At 42.5% G+C, this 19,141-nt stretch overlaps 1 protein-coding gene across 1 annotated transcript; it reads right to left on the reverse strand.

Moving 5' to 3' along the window:
* Window positions 1-3,639: 3,639 nt before the first annotated feature.
* On the reverse strand, window positions 3,640-19,137 carry LOC115044504 (mitogen-activated protein kinase kinase kinase 5). The gene is made up of 28 exons (XM_029503556.1): window positions 18,666-19,137; window positions 18,352-18,491; window positions 17,577-17,764; window positions 17,256-17,424; window positions 17,005-17,111; window positions 16,654-16,824; window positions 16,357-16,469; window positions 16,054-16,213; window positions 15,755-15,905; window positions 15,437-15,541; window positions 15,076-15,125; window positions 14,459-14,554; window positions 13,880-13,964; window positions 13,438-13,571; window positions 12,823-12,950; window positions 11,619-11,755; window positions 11,388-11,493; window positions 11,145-11,302; window positions 10,623-10,824; window positions 10,186-10,354; window positions 9,523-9,688; window positions 8,933-9,118; window positions 8,730-8,835; window positions 8,384-8,630; window positions 8,005-8,120; window positions 7,041-7,138; window positions 6,858-6,934; window positions 3,640-6,759 (listed from the first exon to the last, which is right to left on the reverse strand). Exons 1-28 carry the CDS (start codon window positions 19,003-19,005, stop codon window positions 6,663-6,665), a joined length of 4,002 nt encoding a protein of 1,333 aa, XP_029359416.1. The 5' UTR covers window positions 19,006-19,137; the 3' UTR covers window positions 3,640-6,662.
* Between the last annotated feature and the right edge of the window lie 4 nt (window positions 19,138-19,141).

Genomic DNA, 19,141 nt, shown 5'->3' on the forward strand with positions numbered 1-19,141 from the left:
TCCCGGAATCGTGTGTCTTCTCCATAAGAGCGAACCGCTTGTGTGACCTTACTGCACACAGGAAGTGAAGGAACCCCCCACCTCCCACCCCTCAATGCTCAAGAAAGGGCTTGATTTCAGAGCTGCAGCTGCATGGCTCACTTAACACAGAGAGAACCTCACACACAGACACACACATAGATCTCATTAAAGTGCCACTGATCGCCGTAAGCTATTCACGCATTGAAGTAGGGCAGTTAACAGAGAACACTAGGAATGAGACAATAGGTAAAAATCATTACTGCAAAGGAGGCATGATTGCGTCAGTAAACACACATCCTGAACTAAAGAATAACTAATGGAGAGACAATAAAGCAGAGGAAAAAAGCTCAAAGGAAAAGGAAGAGGGAGTTGTCATCTAGTAACACACTATATGGAACAACTGATACTCAAGAGCTGATGATGACGGGTTATCAACGGAAAGATAGCACTCTGAAGCCTGCTGTCTGTCCTCATACGCACCTTTTTGAGCTTATTGTGCTGTTTAGGCAAGATCCCACGACAGAACTCCTGCTGCTGAAAGGGATAAGGTATGAGCCCCTTAGAGGGACAAAATGCCCATATGCTGAAAGTTTTCATGGATGGATCGACTGCTGTAACAGAGATGGTGTTGAAAATGGTCTCTATTACGTTTGTTTCTCACTTTAATGTTCCTCGGGACCGCGGCTCAAAGGCTGTATAACATCTAATAACATAACACCCTAACTGCATGAATCATCAAGAGCCTATTATCATGCCCATGGCTCCATCAAACATTACTTATAACCACAGCAGTGCCTTCAATCATCAGTATGCTAACAAATTTAAAAATGTTAAAAATCATATTATAATGTGTCAGTATGTCCTTATTTGCTGATTAGCATCAAACACAAAATGCAGTGGGTTACAAATAATCCTAAAGAGTTTTCTTCGTCTTTCTAGCTGTAGCTGAAATGCTTTGCTTCCCATGAGACCAAAACAGCTTGCGTATAGCCCCGAAATATTTTTGGACAATCACTTGAAAAAACAAAAAAGAAAAACTTCACATTTTTGCTATTCCAAGGAACTTGGTCACCACAACCAGCTCCACCACCCCTGAGTGTGGAGGTCAGCTATTGTGAATGACAGGGGTAACCCTCAGCCTAGTAATGAAGTAACAATAGCAGGAATGTATAGAATGTCCCCAGAGAACACACACCCGGTCTACGTTATAGACTACTGAACATACTATGACCGTCTGTAGCAAATGGTAGTGTTTCAAGCATCAAGGGTGAGCTAGCATAGGTGAAGGGGGATATAAGACCAATTAACGTTCATGAACTTCCTGGAATACGGTAGTTTTTGCTTACGCTATAATAGCGAAGATATTTTTTGAAAACCATTTTAACATTTCAGCGATGTCCTCCAGAGAGTTGAAGTTGCTGAGCAGTTGCTGATTCAGGCTGGTTTCAGAGAGTGACGCCATTTTTTGTCTCGACTTAAAGGAGGAGGCTAAAAGGTCATGATCACCTGTAGGGGGCATGGAATTCAGATAATTTACGACTATGTTGTCTTTTGTTTCCTGTAGTGTGATTTAATCAGGGACTACATCACATGTCACATTGGAAACTGTGCCTGCAAGGACAGGCGGAGAGGTACGGAGAGATGGAGTGTGGGAGAGTTGCCTGATTCTTTGTGTTTCTCTATAGGGTGCTGGGAAAAGGAGCCCTGTTTGGTCTAAATCATCTGAATTTACTCTGCCTCTCATTGTGGGGTGGAGTTTTGACTGGAGTTGGGAGGGCTCTCTGTATTGTAAGTTTCACATCCAAGACTCCTGGTAATTTCCATATTTTAGTTACAGTAAGTTTGGACCTGCAGCTACATTGCTTTGCAATTGAGCCCGGCAACAGCTAATGTAAATTGAAAAAATGCTTTAATTTTTGCTGTGCCTGTCATAATGTCTATTAAAGGGCACTGCAAAATTCACAACTAAACAACAGGGAGCCCCCACTGTGTTCAAGGTCGAGTGATAAATAAGAGAATAAATAACAGTGTCTGTTCATAGATTTGTTCAGTCTATCTTTAAGTCCATTTATTTTAAACTGTTATCCACATAGCATACAATAAAGGTGGCATTTAAAAAAAACTTGCCCCTGCCCATAAACACCTCTGGCACTGCCTACAGTTTTTCCTGGTCTCTCTAACAACAGGTGAGGTCACCATGGGCTCATTTCGCTGTCTTCCGTGAGGAATGTGATTCTGCAGCTCTCCACAGTGCAGTCTGGCAGACCATGACGTAATGGTCGAAAACATGCTATCAGTTAGAAGCAGGGCCAAAACACGTGGAGTTGGCTCCTCTCTCCGCTTGCCCCCGAGGCCTCTTTCTATTCTCCTCTTCCCCCTCCCTCCCCCTCCAACCCGCAGCCCCTCCACCTCCCTTCTGCTCCACCGCACTCTCTGTTTATGAGTGCATGAATCGCTCCATTTCACTATACCCAACTCCCAGCCCACCACCAATCCCACAACTGCTTCAATAATAGAAGCATCCCCCTCCCATTCCTCCTTGTGCTTTCATTTCCATGACAACACAGAAAAAGGAGAGAGAGAGAGAGAGAGAAATAGGGGAATGGCAGAGGAAGGGAAAAATGTGAATGAGAGGGTAGGAGTGATCTCCCTTGACCCCTGGTTGCATTTGTAAGGAGGGAAAACTTCACTAAAACATCCCAATATCAGTGAGGTTAAACTCACCCATCAAGAGCGGGCCAGCAGAAACACAGCCACAATCATCACACACACGTGCACACTGAGTCACAAACCAGCAAGTTAACAGGATTTTTGTCATTTTGCTGTTGTTTTGTTTCCCGAAAGTCGTACAACTGATTAAAGCAGCTGTGTGAGGATGTCACGAGGGAGCTAAATGCTTTGTCAGTGTGCTGAAATGCTCCAAGTGATGATCTTACCATGCTGATGTTTAGTGATTAGAAATTTTTCGTACGATCACCCTCTCGGTTTTGTGTGTGTTAACATTTCCTCTTTATTTCTAAAGAAAGTACAGTTTGAACTGATGTGAATGGCATTAGCTTTGCAGGAACAACAATCAAGCCACAAGTAAATGATTTGCCTGATGAAAACAATGACGCAGTGATAGTTGATGATACGTTAGATCAAGTACGAAGGCGAAGAATCCAGTGGTTGTGGAGCTATTACTCCAACATAGAACAGAGGGGTTTTGAAGTGTGTATCCTTTAAAAACAAATGGATTAATCTTCTTTCAAGACTTTTGAAAAGGTCTCATTATTACTCAGGCTCAAAGGTCAACCCACTGATAGAAATCAGTGATTCAGTGTCTTCGAGTATGAATGAGAGACCTTCAGACGAAACATGAAGACAAAGAGATAAAAAGAGGGCAGAAGAAGGTCTCAGGGTCAAGCCCCAGTGTAGATTTGTGACACACATGTAAACACAAATGCTCTCACACATCTCCACATATGCACTCACACAAAAGATTAGTTTTTAATTCAACTCCATAGATTACAGCAAGGATTAACTCTATACCCCCCAGAACCCGTGGGGGAATATTTCTGTCCAGCTGTAACTGTCACTGTCAGGCATCCATTATGTGTCAGCGTGAGGTCTGGCCTGCTCTAAAGCTAGCTGCAATACACAAGCTATTTTTCCCAAAATGTGGTAGAGTAGAAGAGATAGCATGACAATTCTGGCTTCCAACATATTGCTTGTTGCACAGTTGCACACAAAGACAAAAAAACATATCCCAGATCAAATCTGTGAATCACGATTACTGTATGTAAACAAATACTGGTTTGTCTGGAAGTGACAGCAATGGAGGAAACGTGCTCACAACAGTCACAGGGTGATGCTGCACACTTTCATTCCACTGCAAAATGTGTGGCGTGGAGATAGGTGTCCCAATTTAGTACGCAAATCATGAGGATAGAAGCCCTGACTGATCCGTGCACACATGCCATATGACTGTGAAAGTGCCTCCATCAATGAGTTCACACTTTACACAACCCTCAGTGACAGAAGTAGAATACAGCCTGTTTGTTAAGGCCTTTAGTTAATGACATGTTATAAAACAAATGGCAAATTGCTGATTAACAAGCACTTAAAGTGACGGCCCACTCAAGACCAGAGGCACAAGGAACTCTTCAGAGCAGAAACACAAGTCTGAGTCATGCTGCATCCCCACTGAGCCCCTATTTTAAATCAATACTTGCAACAAAGGGTAACATTTAGCTTTCCTCTGAGTTAAATCCATTCTAGTGGGGAAGACTGGCCCATGAGGGGAGCTCAGTAATCCCGGAGGTTATGGGCCTCCCAGTGTTGCATCCCAAATCCCCCCAAGTCCTTGACAAAATCCCCCTGACAGCAGTCCTCATTATTTGCCTATCAGTGGTTTAGCTCCACCTCCACATTGAGCAGAGATTGACGGATTACAGAAGGAAAAGAAGAGAGGAAAGAACAATACAAGCATAATTCCCCTGTATCGCACAGTTCCATTAAAAGTTGTTGAGAAATGTGACTAGAAATGAAAAATAATAATGACGATAAATGCAAACTTTGGGACAAAACCTACCAAACCGTCAGCGCTCTGCTATTGATAAATTCTCCCACATGAGCAACACAGAATGACACAGACGTTGCGGATAGTTATGTCGGATCGAATCTAAGAGTTTGCATCCAATTAGATGGACGATCCCAATGCTATTGTGTTCCAAAGCTTATTACAATTACAAGGAAGACTCAGGGGGTTGCACTCACGTTACGTTCAATTATCTGTACTAAGACATGGGTTTGAGGTGACAGCTGCTCATGTTGTAGCTGTTAGCACTGTGACTCACCGTAAAAGCAGTCAGATAACATTAGTTTGTCAAATGTACAAACAGCCACTTCATGTCGCTTCGTATGATAGAAATTTATGCTGGTATCAAGCATGTGCAACAGAATAACATGGGTCCGGACTGTCACTCCAAGCAAACAGTATCACAGCTCATTTCATTTATTATGTAGCACGTTTAAGAAGAGGAAGTAAATAATGATCTCATGTGCTGTGGGTTGTGGGCTGAAAACCAGCAAGCATGTAACTCTCACACAAGTCGACAGAGGAGCTGTATGTTTTTCGGAAAAACTCCAAATTCAACACTAAGAGGTCATAACTTCAGGATGAATAATGGCGTTCTATACTTTATAGTTTTCTGCAAGGCAATCGTTACCATGGAGAAATTTTCAACAAATCAAAAATTTTAAATCATTTTTCAATCGCAATGAGGATGTTTCTTTTATATTTATGGCAATATTCATTTATGAGATGAATAATACAGAAGCAGGGGGAGTCGAAGCAGAGGACAGGATTATAGCAAATTTAAATTTGGCTGATTAATATCTGAGTAGTCCTTTTCTCTCCACCGTCATCCAAGGACACAAGAAGTCTTACTTGATTTATTATCCTTAACCTTCTAATTTATTCAGCACTCTTGATAATTGCAGAGGTAAATCAAAGACTGGCTTTCATGGATGGTCTAAACGAGTGAAGGGGTGGCGGGTTTTCATTTTGGGCTCATATGTTCATAAATCTATAGGAACATAGGAAAAGCTTAAATTTACTGTAGGGGTTGCTGTTATGGCGTTATGTTAGTTTGAAAATGTTTGAAATAAGTGAATTTATTCTATTTTAAATAACAGTATGGATTTTGTAATGATCATGGCACTCCAGTGAGTATGCTGGGTCAAATGAGGTCATACGGACAGAGCCTTTGCCATTATAGTTCCAGTCAATTCTTTAAAAGCATAAACATTGAATAAATAAGCATTTAGTATATCGGTGAGTGCCATAGTTGTTAGGTTCCATGCCAAGTCTCACAAAACATTTCTAAAGCACTTTTCTTCTACCTTTAAGAGGGGGAGACCATAAAAAACGATTCGTCAGATAGGATCCAAACAGTAGACCTACTCAAAACAGTGGCTGCTCTATAAAACACCCACATACAGTGGACAGCGACACCGATGGGGTCACTGTGTGTCGCTGTTTCTAAGGAGATGTCAACATTGTGAAAACAAGATGAGGAAACACATGTGGAATTTATAGACTTCACCTCCTCATTGAGTCTTCGTCCTGAGTCACTCCCTCTGAAAATGCTTCTGTGAACTTTACACGCAGATAACACAGAATTTGGTGTCCTGCTTATTTGAATGAGTTTAAATAGAAGCCGAAGCACAAACTATTCTCCCACGGATTCAGACACAGTCCGTTTTAATACATATACCTTTAATAACTTAGATCCTGCTTGGGTTCCAGCAGAAGGCATTATTAAGAAAACATTAAAGTAAATCAATGCCCCACAAGGCATCTTGATATGAGGGCATAAATATAGCCCCACTTGCCAAAGCCCTGAGAAAATGTAAAAAAAAAAATAATAATAATAAAAAAAAACCATGCTGGCGAGCTTTTTTTCTCCTTTCCTCCTTAAAAGTTTCAAACTGTAAGATGTGTTCAGCATATTTACAAATAATACAATAATACTCAGCGATGTACGAAATATATGCGGCAAGTGAGTCGTGTTCACAACCACTACCTCTCTTCCTCGAGAAAACACAGGACCAGCCTGTCAATAAATCTGTTCTCTGATGTCCAACATCAGCAGACACTAAAGATGAGTGTCCTCACTGTCCCCATTGTGCGTGCTGAGCTCAGACTTCCTGCGAAGTGTGATTGCCGCCCATATTCGACAGAGCATGCCGCCCCTGAAACGGCAACATTAAACAGATTAACTCAGATTAACTCATTTCTACACTCCTGCAGGGGCACATCGTGTGGAGGCGTTGTGTGGCGGAAGCCTCACCTTATACCACAATAAATCAAGTCATCCCTGGAGGCCACAGAGAGGAGACAGTCCAAGGTGAATCCATGAGAGAGCAACTGGAATACAGGATCACACGTGTGGATTAACAATGGGTGGATGAGTATTACCAACCAGCCCCGAGAGAGAAAAAATAAAAGCAGGCCTCGGCTTCACTGAATTTACCTTAGTAATGGTGCTTTCACATACAGGAATAGACTTGAGCCAGTGGGCCAAAGCTGTCACCTCTGGATTAGATTGTTTATGTGACGCCAATTTACCATCTACAATGTGAAGAGATTGGAACAATTCATATTTTCGGCTCTGACACTTAATGCAAAGTACAGGCATAAAAAAGATATTATTATTATTACACACAATAAAATGGCTTGTTGCATTTCCACCAGACTCTCAGGTTGTTACCCAAAGTGATTAATCAAGTTTGAGCATGTTATAAAAGTGATCTATTCCTCTGTCAGAACCCAGTCAAGCAGAAATCCAGGGCCTGAAGCTGAGGAGTGGTAGGAATGACTGGTAAGAGTTGAGAAACAGTAGTTGGGACAATTGAATGTATTGATGAACCTGAGAGGGCTTGGTCTCACGATGAGCTGTTCATGCTCCAGCATGTGTTGCTACTAATTGGAATATGGGCTGAGAAATAACTTGCACGAAATAAACCATGTTAGTCATGAACTCGTGCCGAATATCTCCCATTTCTTTCTCATTCAAATATTACTGGCGGGAGGAATCAGAGAGCACAGAGAGCTGCTTTATCTGTATTTAGATTCTTGACGGTGTCAGCTCACCCAGATCAAATAAAATACGCAAATACCCTTCAGTGTTTGTTTTTACCTGGTAGGTTTCGACATGTGAAAGTTCAAGCTACTAAGGAGACATTAGCTGGTGGGGAAAAAACATATGGAGACACTTATAGGGGGGTTTGGGTTTGGATATTTTCAAGTGGATTTCAGTCGAAAAGAGAAATCTATCAGACTTGGCTGTTTTTGCTGCTAAAGCATCAAATCAGCTTGGGCTATACTGAAATTGTGTCCCTGATCTTTAACATGATCTATCCCACCTGGCACCAACACCATATTTTAAGTGTTATCTTCAGTGCTGTAACAAGCTGTGTCTAGAAATAAAAAATTACCCTCATTAATAGCAGTCACTTTTCTCAGTGCATCTATCCGTTCCTGTTTCCTCTGGATGGTAAACCTCAGCAACTCCTGGTACTCTCTCTCCTTTTCGCTCAGCTGACTCAGCAGTCTGAAACACAAACGACCATCATCACTCAGCAGAAAGCACAGGCACTGAAATTTCTTAATTACCATGCAGCGCACAATTGGAGATGCCAAACACATCACTATGGTGTATTCTAAATCCAAATGTCCAAAAATGTAGTCTTTAAAATAAAATCTCTTATAAGTCTGACACAATCATGATCAGTTATTTGTTCAATATGGATTAAAATGAAAAGTCTGTGTAGCAAAACAAGACGCATAGCAACAGTAAAAACAGCTGAATGCTACCTTTTGGTCTCTAGTCGAAGTTCTCTCAGAGTCTCACTAAGAGGGCAACTGGTATTGAAGAAAAGGTCTGTAGGAGTCTGAGGGTCAGCTGTGGGTGTGACTTCACTTATGGATGCTGTGTGCAGGAGGTCTCCTGGGGCCCCCAGCTGGTCCGGCACAGGAACTATGGGAGTGGTTTGCTCAGCAGGCTGCTCGTCAGGGATGCTGTCCTCAAACTCAAATGAGGACTGCAGCTGGATTTTCAGCTCTGAGAGGACCAGGTGATGAGGGGGGGGGCAATGTCACACACTCCCTGCATTTCTTTCCAAGTATTAATAGACTGGAACAGAAAAATAATATGCTCTACCTGGTAGTAGCACAGTGATGGCGTCCTGCACTGCCTGTCTCAGAAGGTTGTCCAGAGCAAACATCCAGTGAGGTTTCACTTGCTGCTGCTTTAACACCTTCTTCACCTACATACAGAGCAGTCAGAGCATAAATCCAGAGAGGAGGCTGTCAGGTCTATGACCCTTCAGAAAATCCAGTGGCAGAGTGAGAAAGGGAACTTACTGCATCTTGGAAGCTGAACAGCACCACCTGCAGGCTGTTCAGAGGCACTGAGGCAGACATCAGCGAGGTTCTGAGCTCCAGCAGGCTGCTGGTCAGCTGCTTCCTGTCCGGGGAGCGGATGTTTTCTCGCAAGCAACCAATGAGAGTGGTGATATGATCTGTGCTGAGCGATGATCCTTTGCCATACTTTTAAAAGAAAAGATGTAAAAAAAAAAATTATAGAAAATGATGAACAGTTTTTTTTCTTTCTGCAAACAAAGAAAACCAAACAAATACTGTCCATATTTGTTGGAAGATATTTATCTATGACAGATTTCACTGGAAGACAAATTACAAATCAGTGCCAAGGTGGCGTCACACCATGTAACTGCTGAATCATATCAAATTAAACAACATCATGTATGGTCAATCTGAGCGATGTCAAACTAAAATGTGATCCAGGACTCATTCTTTGCACATAAGCTTAGAATTGTAAAGCCAACAATGATCAGTCTGACTCCTGACTGAATTTTAGAAAAAATCCTTTGGTTGTCATGCAGGAATCAACAACAGCGAACAGATTTCAACGTGTTTCAAGCTTCTTCACCCACCTGAGGCACACACTCCTGCATATTAGAGATGACATGGCTGATATACTCAGTGAGCACTCTGTGGAGTGTGTGTCTCCTCTCACTGTCCTTTCTCAGCATAAAGAGTCCAATGTTCTCCTCTGTGGAGGCTGGGCTGCTCATGTCTGACACAGAGTCCTCTGGTATTCTGGACCAGAGGGGGGGTTAATACGGAGATAAATCACCTTAGATCAACAGATAAATATAGAAAAACAAGTGGTGTATATGCTGACATTAAAATGCACAAAAAATGTTTGATTTACAGGTTACTATCCCTGAAGGAGGGTTATGCCTTCACTCATATCTTTTCATTCATGAGCAGGATTACAGAAAAGGTGCTGACTTGGACCAAACGTGGTGAACTGATGGGGCATAGGCCAGGGAAGAGGCAAATAAATATGGAGTCTGATCTATGTTTGACATTTACCTCGGTGGAGCTCTGTACTCTGATTGGCCATCACGTTTTTGCAAGCTATGCATGGTTCAATGTGGTATTTGATTTGAGTGGCACTGTGCTGTTTTTTTACATCTGCAGCCTCAGCAGCATCTAACTGACACCTGATTGTGGTTTACCACTGATGTAAGATTGTGAACGTTGTGAATTGTGCAGAGATTATAAGGCCTTTATCTTATGTTGTAACTCACAGCAGGAAGCTGCTCGTGCTGGGTGGGCTCTCTGAGACCTCGTTTCCATTGAGGGCAGATTGGTGCCTCCGGAAGTCCAGGGAACACGACAGGTCAATTGAATCCTTGTATGAATCAGTGTCCTCCACAAGGATGGAGACAGGTACAGACAGGCTGCGTTGATAATCAGCTGCAAAACCCAGCCAGAGTGTTATCAGACACTGAATGGCGATGTTAAAAATCTCTGCCATTAATCCGGTTTCAAAATGAAACTTACCACACAGGTGTCATAACAGGTGCAGTAACAAAAGTGTATAAGAAGAAAAAAGACGGCAAAAGAAGAAGGAATACAAGAAAAATAGAAATGTGACTAAAAGCCATTTGACAAACACTGGAAATAAAAACTGATAACATATGAGAGAAGAGCAGTATGAGAATTTGAAGTACAAAGGCCTTACCACCGGATAGGATGTCTGTGGGTTCTGCTTCCTGGGGGGCCTTGGCTTTCTTCCTGAGGGGCGACCTGAGAAAGGTATCCATCAGCAGCTCTGCAGCTGTGGGTCTGTCGTCCGGGTTTGGCACGAAACAGTTCATGATGAAACCCTTCGCTTCGTCCGACATGCACTCTGGGACTTTGGGGTGGATCTTAAACATGCCCACCTGGACAGGATGGTTTAAAGGCCAATGACAAGCAGTTACAAGAAAAAAGTTCACGTTCGTGAAAATAACTTTTAGATTTCAGCATTTTAAAAGAAGCTAAGTGGAAGTTTCTCCTATTAATTAAACCAAGCTGCAGCCATGCTAGTCACTGAGTGAAGCTGAATGTCACCATGTTAAACTGCTCTCAAAATCTGGGCATCATGAATGCCTGTGCAATGTTTTGCAAATGCTTATTAATACATTGCAGGGAGACTTTTTTAAGATTTTTCATCAAGCCCTCACTTTTACCCACAAGCTTCATAAAACCTTCTTCAGTTTACCTTGAACATGGCTGCCTGAGGACTTCCCAGTTCATGGAAGGGCGTCTTGCCTGTCGCCATTTCTATAATAGTGCACCCCAGGGACCAGATATCAGCTGGCTTCCCATAACCCCGAGGCCCTTGATCTATAATCTCTGGGGCCATGTACTGGAGAGTTCCTGTTGGATATTATAAAAATACAGCATATCCTTAGTAATATAGTTCATTTTGTTTTTGGGGATCACAATATACTCAGACTCTTACCGGTAAACGTTTCAGTACAAGGGTTGATGCCTGCTAACCGTTTGGAGGTTCCAAAGTCAGAGATCTTTAGCACTCCACTATATGTGTTGATCAATACATTGTCACCCTGCAGCAAGACATATTTACACCGTTCACATATCTGAAAAAATACTGCTATCTAATAACACAGGTATCACACAAATGAGTTAGCAAAGATTTTTTTAAGTAACTCAGAATTTTTAGGCTGTTCACCTTTATATCTCTGTGGACTATCTGATTGTCATGAAGGTATTTCAGCCCCTCAAGGATCTGTTTGGTGTAGAAGATGATGGTAGGTTCATTGTCCTTCAGAGGACCCCATTTGGATCGCAATAAAGATGACAAACTGCCTACAAACAAGAACGTAAACTCTAATGAGTGGATTTATTTTAAACAATGTGAATGTTAAAATTGTTTTTTCTTTTGTTGTTTGTTTAGTTCATTAAGGCAAACGTGGGAGACACACTGCCCATGTTTAAGACTCAGACTTGCCTGAATTCCCTGTTAATGACCATTGCAAGCTTTCCCATGATGCAACACACTCCTCCCACTCTTCATGAACCCATTAATACAGTAAACATCAACTTGGCCTCTTTCAAGTTTCTCGTTTTACTATCTCCTTCTGCTTCATGCTGCCGCTGTATCTGGAGCTATAGAGTCTGGATTTGTGATCTTGCTTAACACGCACCCCTCGAATTTTTGTCTTTGGACTTATGCCAAGGATCATTCCGCCTGGCCTGACTCTCACTCTCCTCTCAACCTAACCAGTCAAGCCAGAGAGCCGCCCACAATGAGCCAAGTTCTTCCAGTTAAAGGGGAGTTTGTCACCGGGTGTTTGCTCATTGGGAAATGCTGCTTCTGTTTAAATATTATTATTACAGTCTTGTGCAGTCTAGGTCTGCTCTACATTAGACAACCTCTCTTACACTTTGAGTACACATAACTGACCTGACTTATTCACATGGATATTATAGTGCCCTCCATTAGTAGCTCAAGAGAGTTTTCTCCAATGAGTAAGTTGTCTCGGGAACCACCCACTTCCCTAAAACTGGCTTCCAGTTGAAGTTTCACAATCACTCATGCACATCTGAACACACAAGACAAGCAGAAACATCCTTGCCACTTAATGCAGGCATAGTTCTGCAAAAAAGCCACACAGCAATTAACAGGAGCAAGGTTTCTTCTGCCATTTATAACTACTACCAAAGGAGCAATGCAATATAGCTGTTTGTCAGTGATGTTATTCCCCTGCCATTTCTGATTCTGGTGAAAAACTGAAAGCAGATTCTAATATGATGCAACATTTGAATTTAAAACTAGGCATTAGTCAGATCTGTGTGAGCAAAAGACATCATTACATCACAGAAAAAACTCTTTCAGATTGTTAAGAGGTTATAGAACTGAATGGAAAGTCTACCTCCTGGGACTTCCTCCATGAAGATCTTAATAAAGCCATTGTCACTGACGGAGCCCAGGTACTGGACGATATTCCTGTGTTTTAGCCGCTTATGCAGAGCTATCTCCTCATGAAGGGGCTGGGAGTACCTAGAAGACACACAGAAAAAAAAAAAACTTTTCAACGTTAACAATTCAATGCCTCATATGAAAGACGCACACAGGAATCTACCTGCATTGTATCACATGACAGCTGCTAATGTACCACACTGAAAGCCCCCCCCCCTCCTCTCTTTGTCTCACTTACGCCACAATAGTGCCACTCTCTGGCAAATGCCTGTCGAAGTGATTTATACATCACACATTATTCTTCTAAATTAGTTATTTCCATACAACACCATGGGATGTTTCTCTTTGGGCCGAATACGCAATATTAAATAAAACAAGTCAAACACTCATCCAAAGCTCCAAAATTCCTTTAGAGCATTGCTGAGCCAAAGTATGTCTGCCAAAATCCTTCCCATTAAGGGCATAAGGATTAAAAAAAATTTATGTGAGAAACACTGATGCTTTCTGTCTCCCAACAAGCAATGAGTGAAAACTTATGTTTGTTTGTTTTGCTTTTTTGCTCTCGTACGTGCTGTCCTTCTCCGGAATCTCTTTGATGGCAATGCGCACTTGATTGCTCAGGTCCCTCCCAGCGTAGACCACACCGTAGGTCCCTTTACCGAGAACCACCTTGTCACCATTTTCATTGGTCTCATAGATGTACTGTGGAAAGAGGAATGCATATCTTCAGAACTGTGGGGAATTTCACCAGCAGTGAATGCACACAACTCAAACAAAAGCAGGAGCCCTGTATTGTGAGTGTCAATATAAAACTACATATAGATATATTTAATGAATTCATTCGAACTAAGAGCACAGTCGCTGCCTAATGATGCTGGGAATCTGCCATTATGTTCAGGAAATTGTTCTGCTTTTGAGAATTACAGTTAAACTGCAGTTGTTTTTCCACTTGGTTTCCTCCTAAACATGACACACACTCTGTGTCAGGGGAATGAAGGGCTGTGACTGACCTCTAGTATCCCATCTGTTAGATGGTCCAGGTCTTGAGCAGAGTCTTCAGCCTGCTGGAGCAGAGAGTTCACCAGCTCACAGAAACTAGAGTTGTGAGAAAAGAGAATAACATTTAGTTTAAGTATGAGTGAACGTCATTTAAACTAAACGTGAACACCCAGCATTGTAAGATTTTGTCTGCAGACTTTCAAATGCACCCTTAGCAGGCGAGGGTGTCAAGAAGAAGAGCATGAATTTTTCTTTGTCAGTAAAATCAACAGAGTTCGGTTAAAGGTGCCGCGGGTATTTAGGTCAAGAGACTATTGAAGCGTGACAGAAAAAGACTCTGTGCTGAGGGGATTTTCAAAGGGGCAATAAAGGAAATATGGCACGTACAGTTTAATAACATCACACTTCACCACCATGCAAAGCAAACAGCCAGCCAAATTGGCTTGTCTATTGTTCTGCAGACCTCGGATTATTTTCCGACAAGCTGTAAGGAACTGTTTGTCTTTTACCCATCTAATCAGTCGGTCAGCAAACAAGTCATTCAAACCGCCTGTGTCACACACAAATGTACAAATTTAGTCATCACTCACCCTTTACAGTGAAGCTCAGAGGGGAAGCAGAGCTGGAAGTCATCTGAGTTGTAGAGGACGTATAGGAAGCAGCTCCTCTCATCAATCTTCGATGCACTTGAAAGGCAGAATAGCATAATTTTAATAACTGAAACAGTTTTTGTGATTGATTAATTAATGATCCCTGATTTATTTGCGTAGAATGTTCTACGTTCTATGTGAACGAAAAATACACACACACACACACACACACACACACACTCACACATATATATATATATATATATATATATATGGAACTCAGTATTAGCTTTGGGTTAAGAAACGGGGTGACTGACTGACTGTTCCAACAACAACTCTCTTCTGCTAATGATACGACAATATAATTAATAAGTTTGCCTTTTTTCAAGAATCACTTTGGGTGTTTGTTGAAAATGACTCAAGTGGCAAATCAGCAGGCAGAAAAAGGCAGGCCAAAGTACACAGCGACATTGTTGAGCAACTGGTGAGTAGTTAAAATAAAGCTCACAAGACAAGAACCTGAAATCATAATGACTGAACAAAAACTAACCCTAACCCTCTGGCTCTGCAGCTTGGACACACCCAAAGTTATTGTCACATTCTGGACTCCACTGTACCTCACTCCACGGATTGCAGAGGCTGGGAAAGTCCACTGGTGTAAGCCTTTCTGTAGAAGAAAAGATAAACATGGTATGACTATAAATACAGTGCGTGAGACAGAACAGGTTTCATTTGGCTGCGTGTGCGTTGGCAAGAAAAAGAAAGTAAACGGCCCAAGGTCATTTTTTTCCCCCCACACACACACAGAGAACACACCTACACACTTCCTAGATTAAACATGCATCTCATAAACCCTGCTAAAAGAATGACTTCTCCCATCTATTGCGCGATTCATTCTGCAGTTTGTGTGAATGGCAGTTACATCATCAGATACGAGGGTGGCTCGTGGGTGGGCGGGGTCCCAGACAGTATACGTACCTTTAAAAGTGGGACATGCTTCAACTGGACAGTGCGACTTTCATCCTCTTCACTTACACACACAGTGGCTGGTTGAAGCACTTTACTGGGTTCCAGAATGAGCACCTGAAAGAGACAAGTCAAAAATCAAATGCAATTATCAACGACTTTTTTGTCTTTGTCATTCAAATTCAAGTTGGAACTGGTCGAGTTTTCTCCATTACTTCCTCAACATTGTAACAGCACGTCAGTTCTGGGCTTAGGATCAAAGTGTGTCCCGTTAGCGGATACAATTTCTCAAGTAGGATTCAAGTTTTCAATGGTATTGTGTTGTCTTACTGGGCAGCGGTCTGTGCATTGTGTGGGTTTACAGGACTGCAATAACAGCTCCATCCATAAATCCATTGTTTCCTGTTTCGGAGACACCATCTCTGGCGGCTTGGAGAACCGACGATAAAGAATGTACGTCTCCATAATGGACGCCACATACCTGAAAGAATCCAAAAAATTATATACGGAAATAATCGCAGAAACAAAGTTAGACTCCAGTAATTAACAAGCTTTCGTAACTAAATGTTGATAATTATTAAATTATAATAATTACTACTACTAATCAAGAACTGGTGGTTAGGCCTCACCAAATAGGAGCCTTGAGCCTGTAGAGTTTCTCTGAAGCATCAATGACTTTCCTGTGTTCATTAGCCAAGATGTTTGCTCCGAGGTAGAAACCGACATCCCAGTAGTGCCTCATCTTCTCCAAGCTACCTTTCCTCCCAAGCAGGGTGCTTAAAGTCACACCTAAAAAGCACAAAACCATCACTTGACCGATTCATGGCAAATTCAGTCTGCAGATCAAAAAGCTGTATTCTGTCCAGATGTTCAAAGCAATTTATCCATCATCGGTTTTCTCTGACAAACAAAGCAGAAAAAAATGAAAGTACCAATTTTGCGCAGCTCAATAGACGTATCAAATTCATGTCCAGCTGCCATCAGAAGGACCACGTTGTTGATCCCTGAGTGAAGAGTTGGCTCTGTCTCAAAAGCTCTGCCATACCTGGGAATGTAAAAAGTGATAGTGAAGACACCAAATATACCACAGCACTGACGGACAGGACAATAAAGTGAGCAATCACAGAGCAGGCAGCTATTTAAAAGGTTTTGTCGGGAAAAACTGTTGAATACAAAAGACTCATGTCATGCTCATTAGGTGTGTATAAGTTGGCATGAACTGGTCGTACCAATAGCAGGCCTCATCCCTGCTGCGCTGATCAGTGAACCCAGAGCTCATGAACATGTCTTTGTAGATTCGTCCACACAGGCAAAAGATGTCTGAGGCCACTTTGCCCCCCGAATTCACGATAGGCAAAATTGCATCCAAAGCCTTAGTGCGATCTCCAGAGTGATTCCTCCTGGCAGGAGAAAATCACGTCAGCCATGGTTTAGCTTTCACAGATAAACCTTTGTGTATCTAAGATGAATAAATGCTGCAGGATGATAGTGAGCTGAAACCAGATAGGACGGAAATATAGCTGTTTAATAATGTTTGCTTGCAAAACAAAATGCAGCTCCAATGGGAGCCATGTGATTACCTGTTTAGTGCAAATATATAGTGAAACTGGATATTCTGATGTTTTGCTACTGAACACATGGGCAGATGGTTGAGAGCCTCCACCAGTTTGATCATGGCATCATAGTCCTAAAAAACAGCGTGGAGAATCACAACATATTAATTAGAATGCTCATACTTTATGACATTCATCAATAAATAAAGAATCAAAGTTTGCAGCCCCACACTTTGACACTCAGGTACACATTGGAATACAAATGTCCACATACACACCTGAATGTCCCTGTAGGTCAACAGCAGGTTCATGACTATATCAGGTGTGAGCAGCTCAACACTGTCCAGGCGTTTCTGGATGTGGCTCAACTCTTCACTCAGCGCTGCACCACTGAAACGCTCCCGCGCCATGCGAATCTCGTGCCTGATTGACTCCCGGAAGTACTCGCTGTAAGCACAAAGAGCAGAAGGGGGGTCATAACGTCACAGAAACATGGAGGAGGCTGCGAGTTACAGTGCAGGCTTGTGCTCCTGTAGTGAGACACGAGAAGAATTTTGGAAGGTCTTATGGTGGACAGAGGTTCGAAGCTTGTTTCTGACCTGGACTGAATCTGTACGTTGTTCAGGATGTGTACCAGCCTCTCCACCAGCGGGGTGAGCAGAGGCTCCAGCTGGAAGCTCGGCTGCATCAACTCGTTGATGCCCGTCATTAAGGAAGCGTCACAGGCAAACACTTTGCCTTGGGGTGACACTACGTAAGGGATGAATGTGTAACTTCCACACTGCTCCTGAAGGAAGACAATGCATATGTCATACAGAGACAAGTTTAGACCCAGTGGGACTGAAGCATCTGACGGGTTGTTTTGTTATTCAGGTGTCATTTCAGGATATATACATCTGATTTGTTCCCAATTTAATGCTTTTCTCCATCATCGTTCCAAAACTTTTCTTTTTTTTTTTGGGAATTTGAATTTGAATTTGAATTTGTTGAATTTGTATTATTTCGATTAATTATAGCTATATGTAATTAATTAATTTAGTGGATATATCAGAGCTTTCGTTGTTCTGGGTTTCTGATTGTGTTAACTTTACTAAAATTAAGATTTGAACTGTGGGTAAGAGAAAATCATCTGTATTAATCAACTGTGGCCTCCGAAGTAGCATTTTTCTAAAGTTTCTGATATTTTCTGGGCTAAGCCAGCAACTGATTAGTTATTAAACACAGCAGAATACACTACAGCCAAGACAACAACCACACAACAGGCATTAAATAAGGATCTTTATCAGTTCAGTTGCACTGGAAAAAATTCTCATGAACAGCTGTCCCCAGCTGTGTTTACAGAACAACAAACAATGGATTGTTACGTGAAATCACCTTGATGGCTTGTAGATCACTATCTTGCTTGTAACAGTAGAGAATGATGTTATTGGTCATACTGAAACTTTCTCTCACTCCGAGGTGATAGAAGAGAGAAGGCTGACAGAAAGTGTCACTCATCTCAACCACCGCTACATCTGTAAGACAAAACAAAACTAAAACACTAACACGACACAGAGCAGATAAAGCCAACAAACTGATTAAAATAAAGAAACAAAACAAAAAACAGAGACTGATTTAAAACAAACCACAAACACGGGTCAGTGTGCACAACACCCAAACTGCCCTGCAGACAACATGCCTGCACTTGCCTGCATTGTAGAAGTTATCCAGGATGTCGGTGGTGCCCAGAGAGATCCTCTCAAAGGACATGGTTTTAAACACGCCGTGCACGTCCGCGCACGCCTCCTTCAGACACTTCAGAGACAGGTTCTCTTCGGTCTGCGGCACCGACGCGTCGTCGTTCACGATGTAAGCCACGGACACGGGCCGGGTCCGGCTGCGGGGGGACACGATCTGCTTGGCCGGGTTGCTGCTGGCGCTCAGCTCCATCGCCAGGGAGTCCTGCCACAGACTCCCGGCGGACACGCGCACCGGATCCTTCCTCCGCAGCTCGTGCAGGCTCATCCGCCTGCGCTCCGACGTGTACATGTTCACGCGATCATTTGGGGAAGAAATCTACACACGAAAGGAAAAGTACAGCAACAGGTCCGGCGGCTGGTCGTCGGGAAGCCTCGGGTAGGTCGCTGGCTCTGAAAGCTCGCTCTCATTCCCGGCACTCCTCTCC

Source organism: Echeneis naucrates, chromosome 6 (assembly GCF_900963305.1).
Source record: "Echeneis naucrates chromosome 6, fEcheNa1.1, whole genome shotgun sequence".
Lineage (NCBI taxonomy): Eukaryota > Metazoa > Chordata > Actinopteri > Carangiformes > Echeneidae > Echeneis > Echeneis naucrates.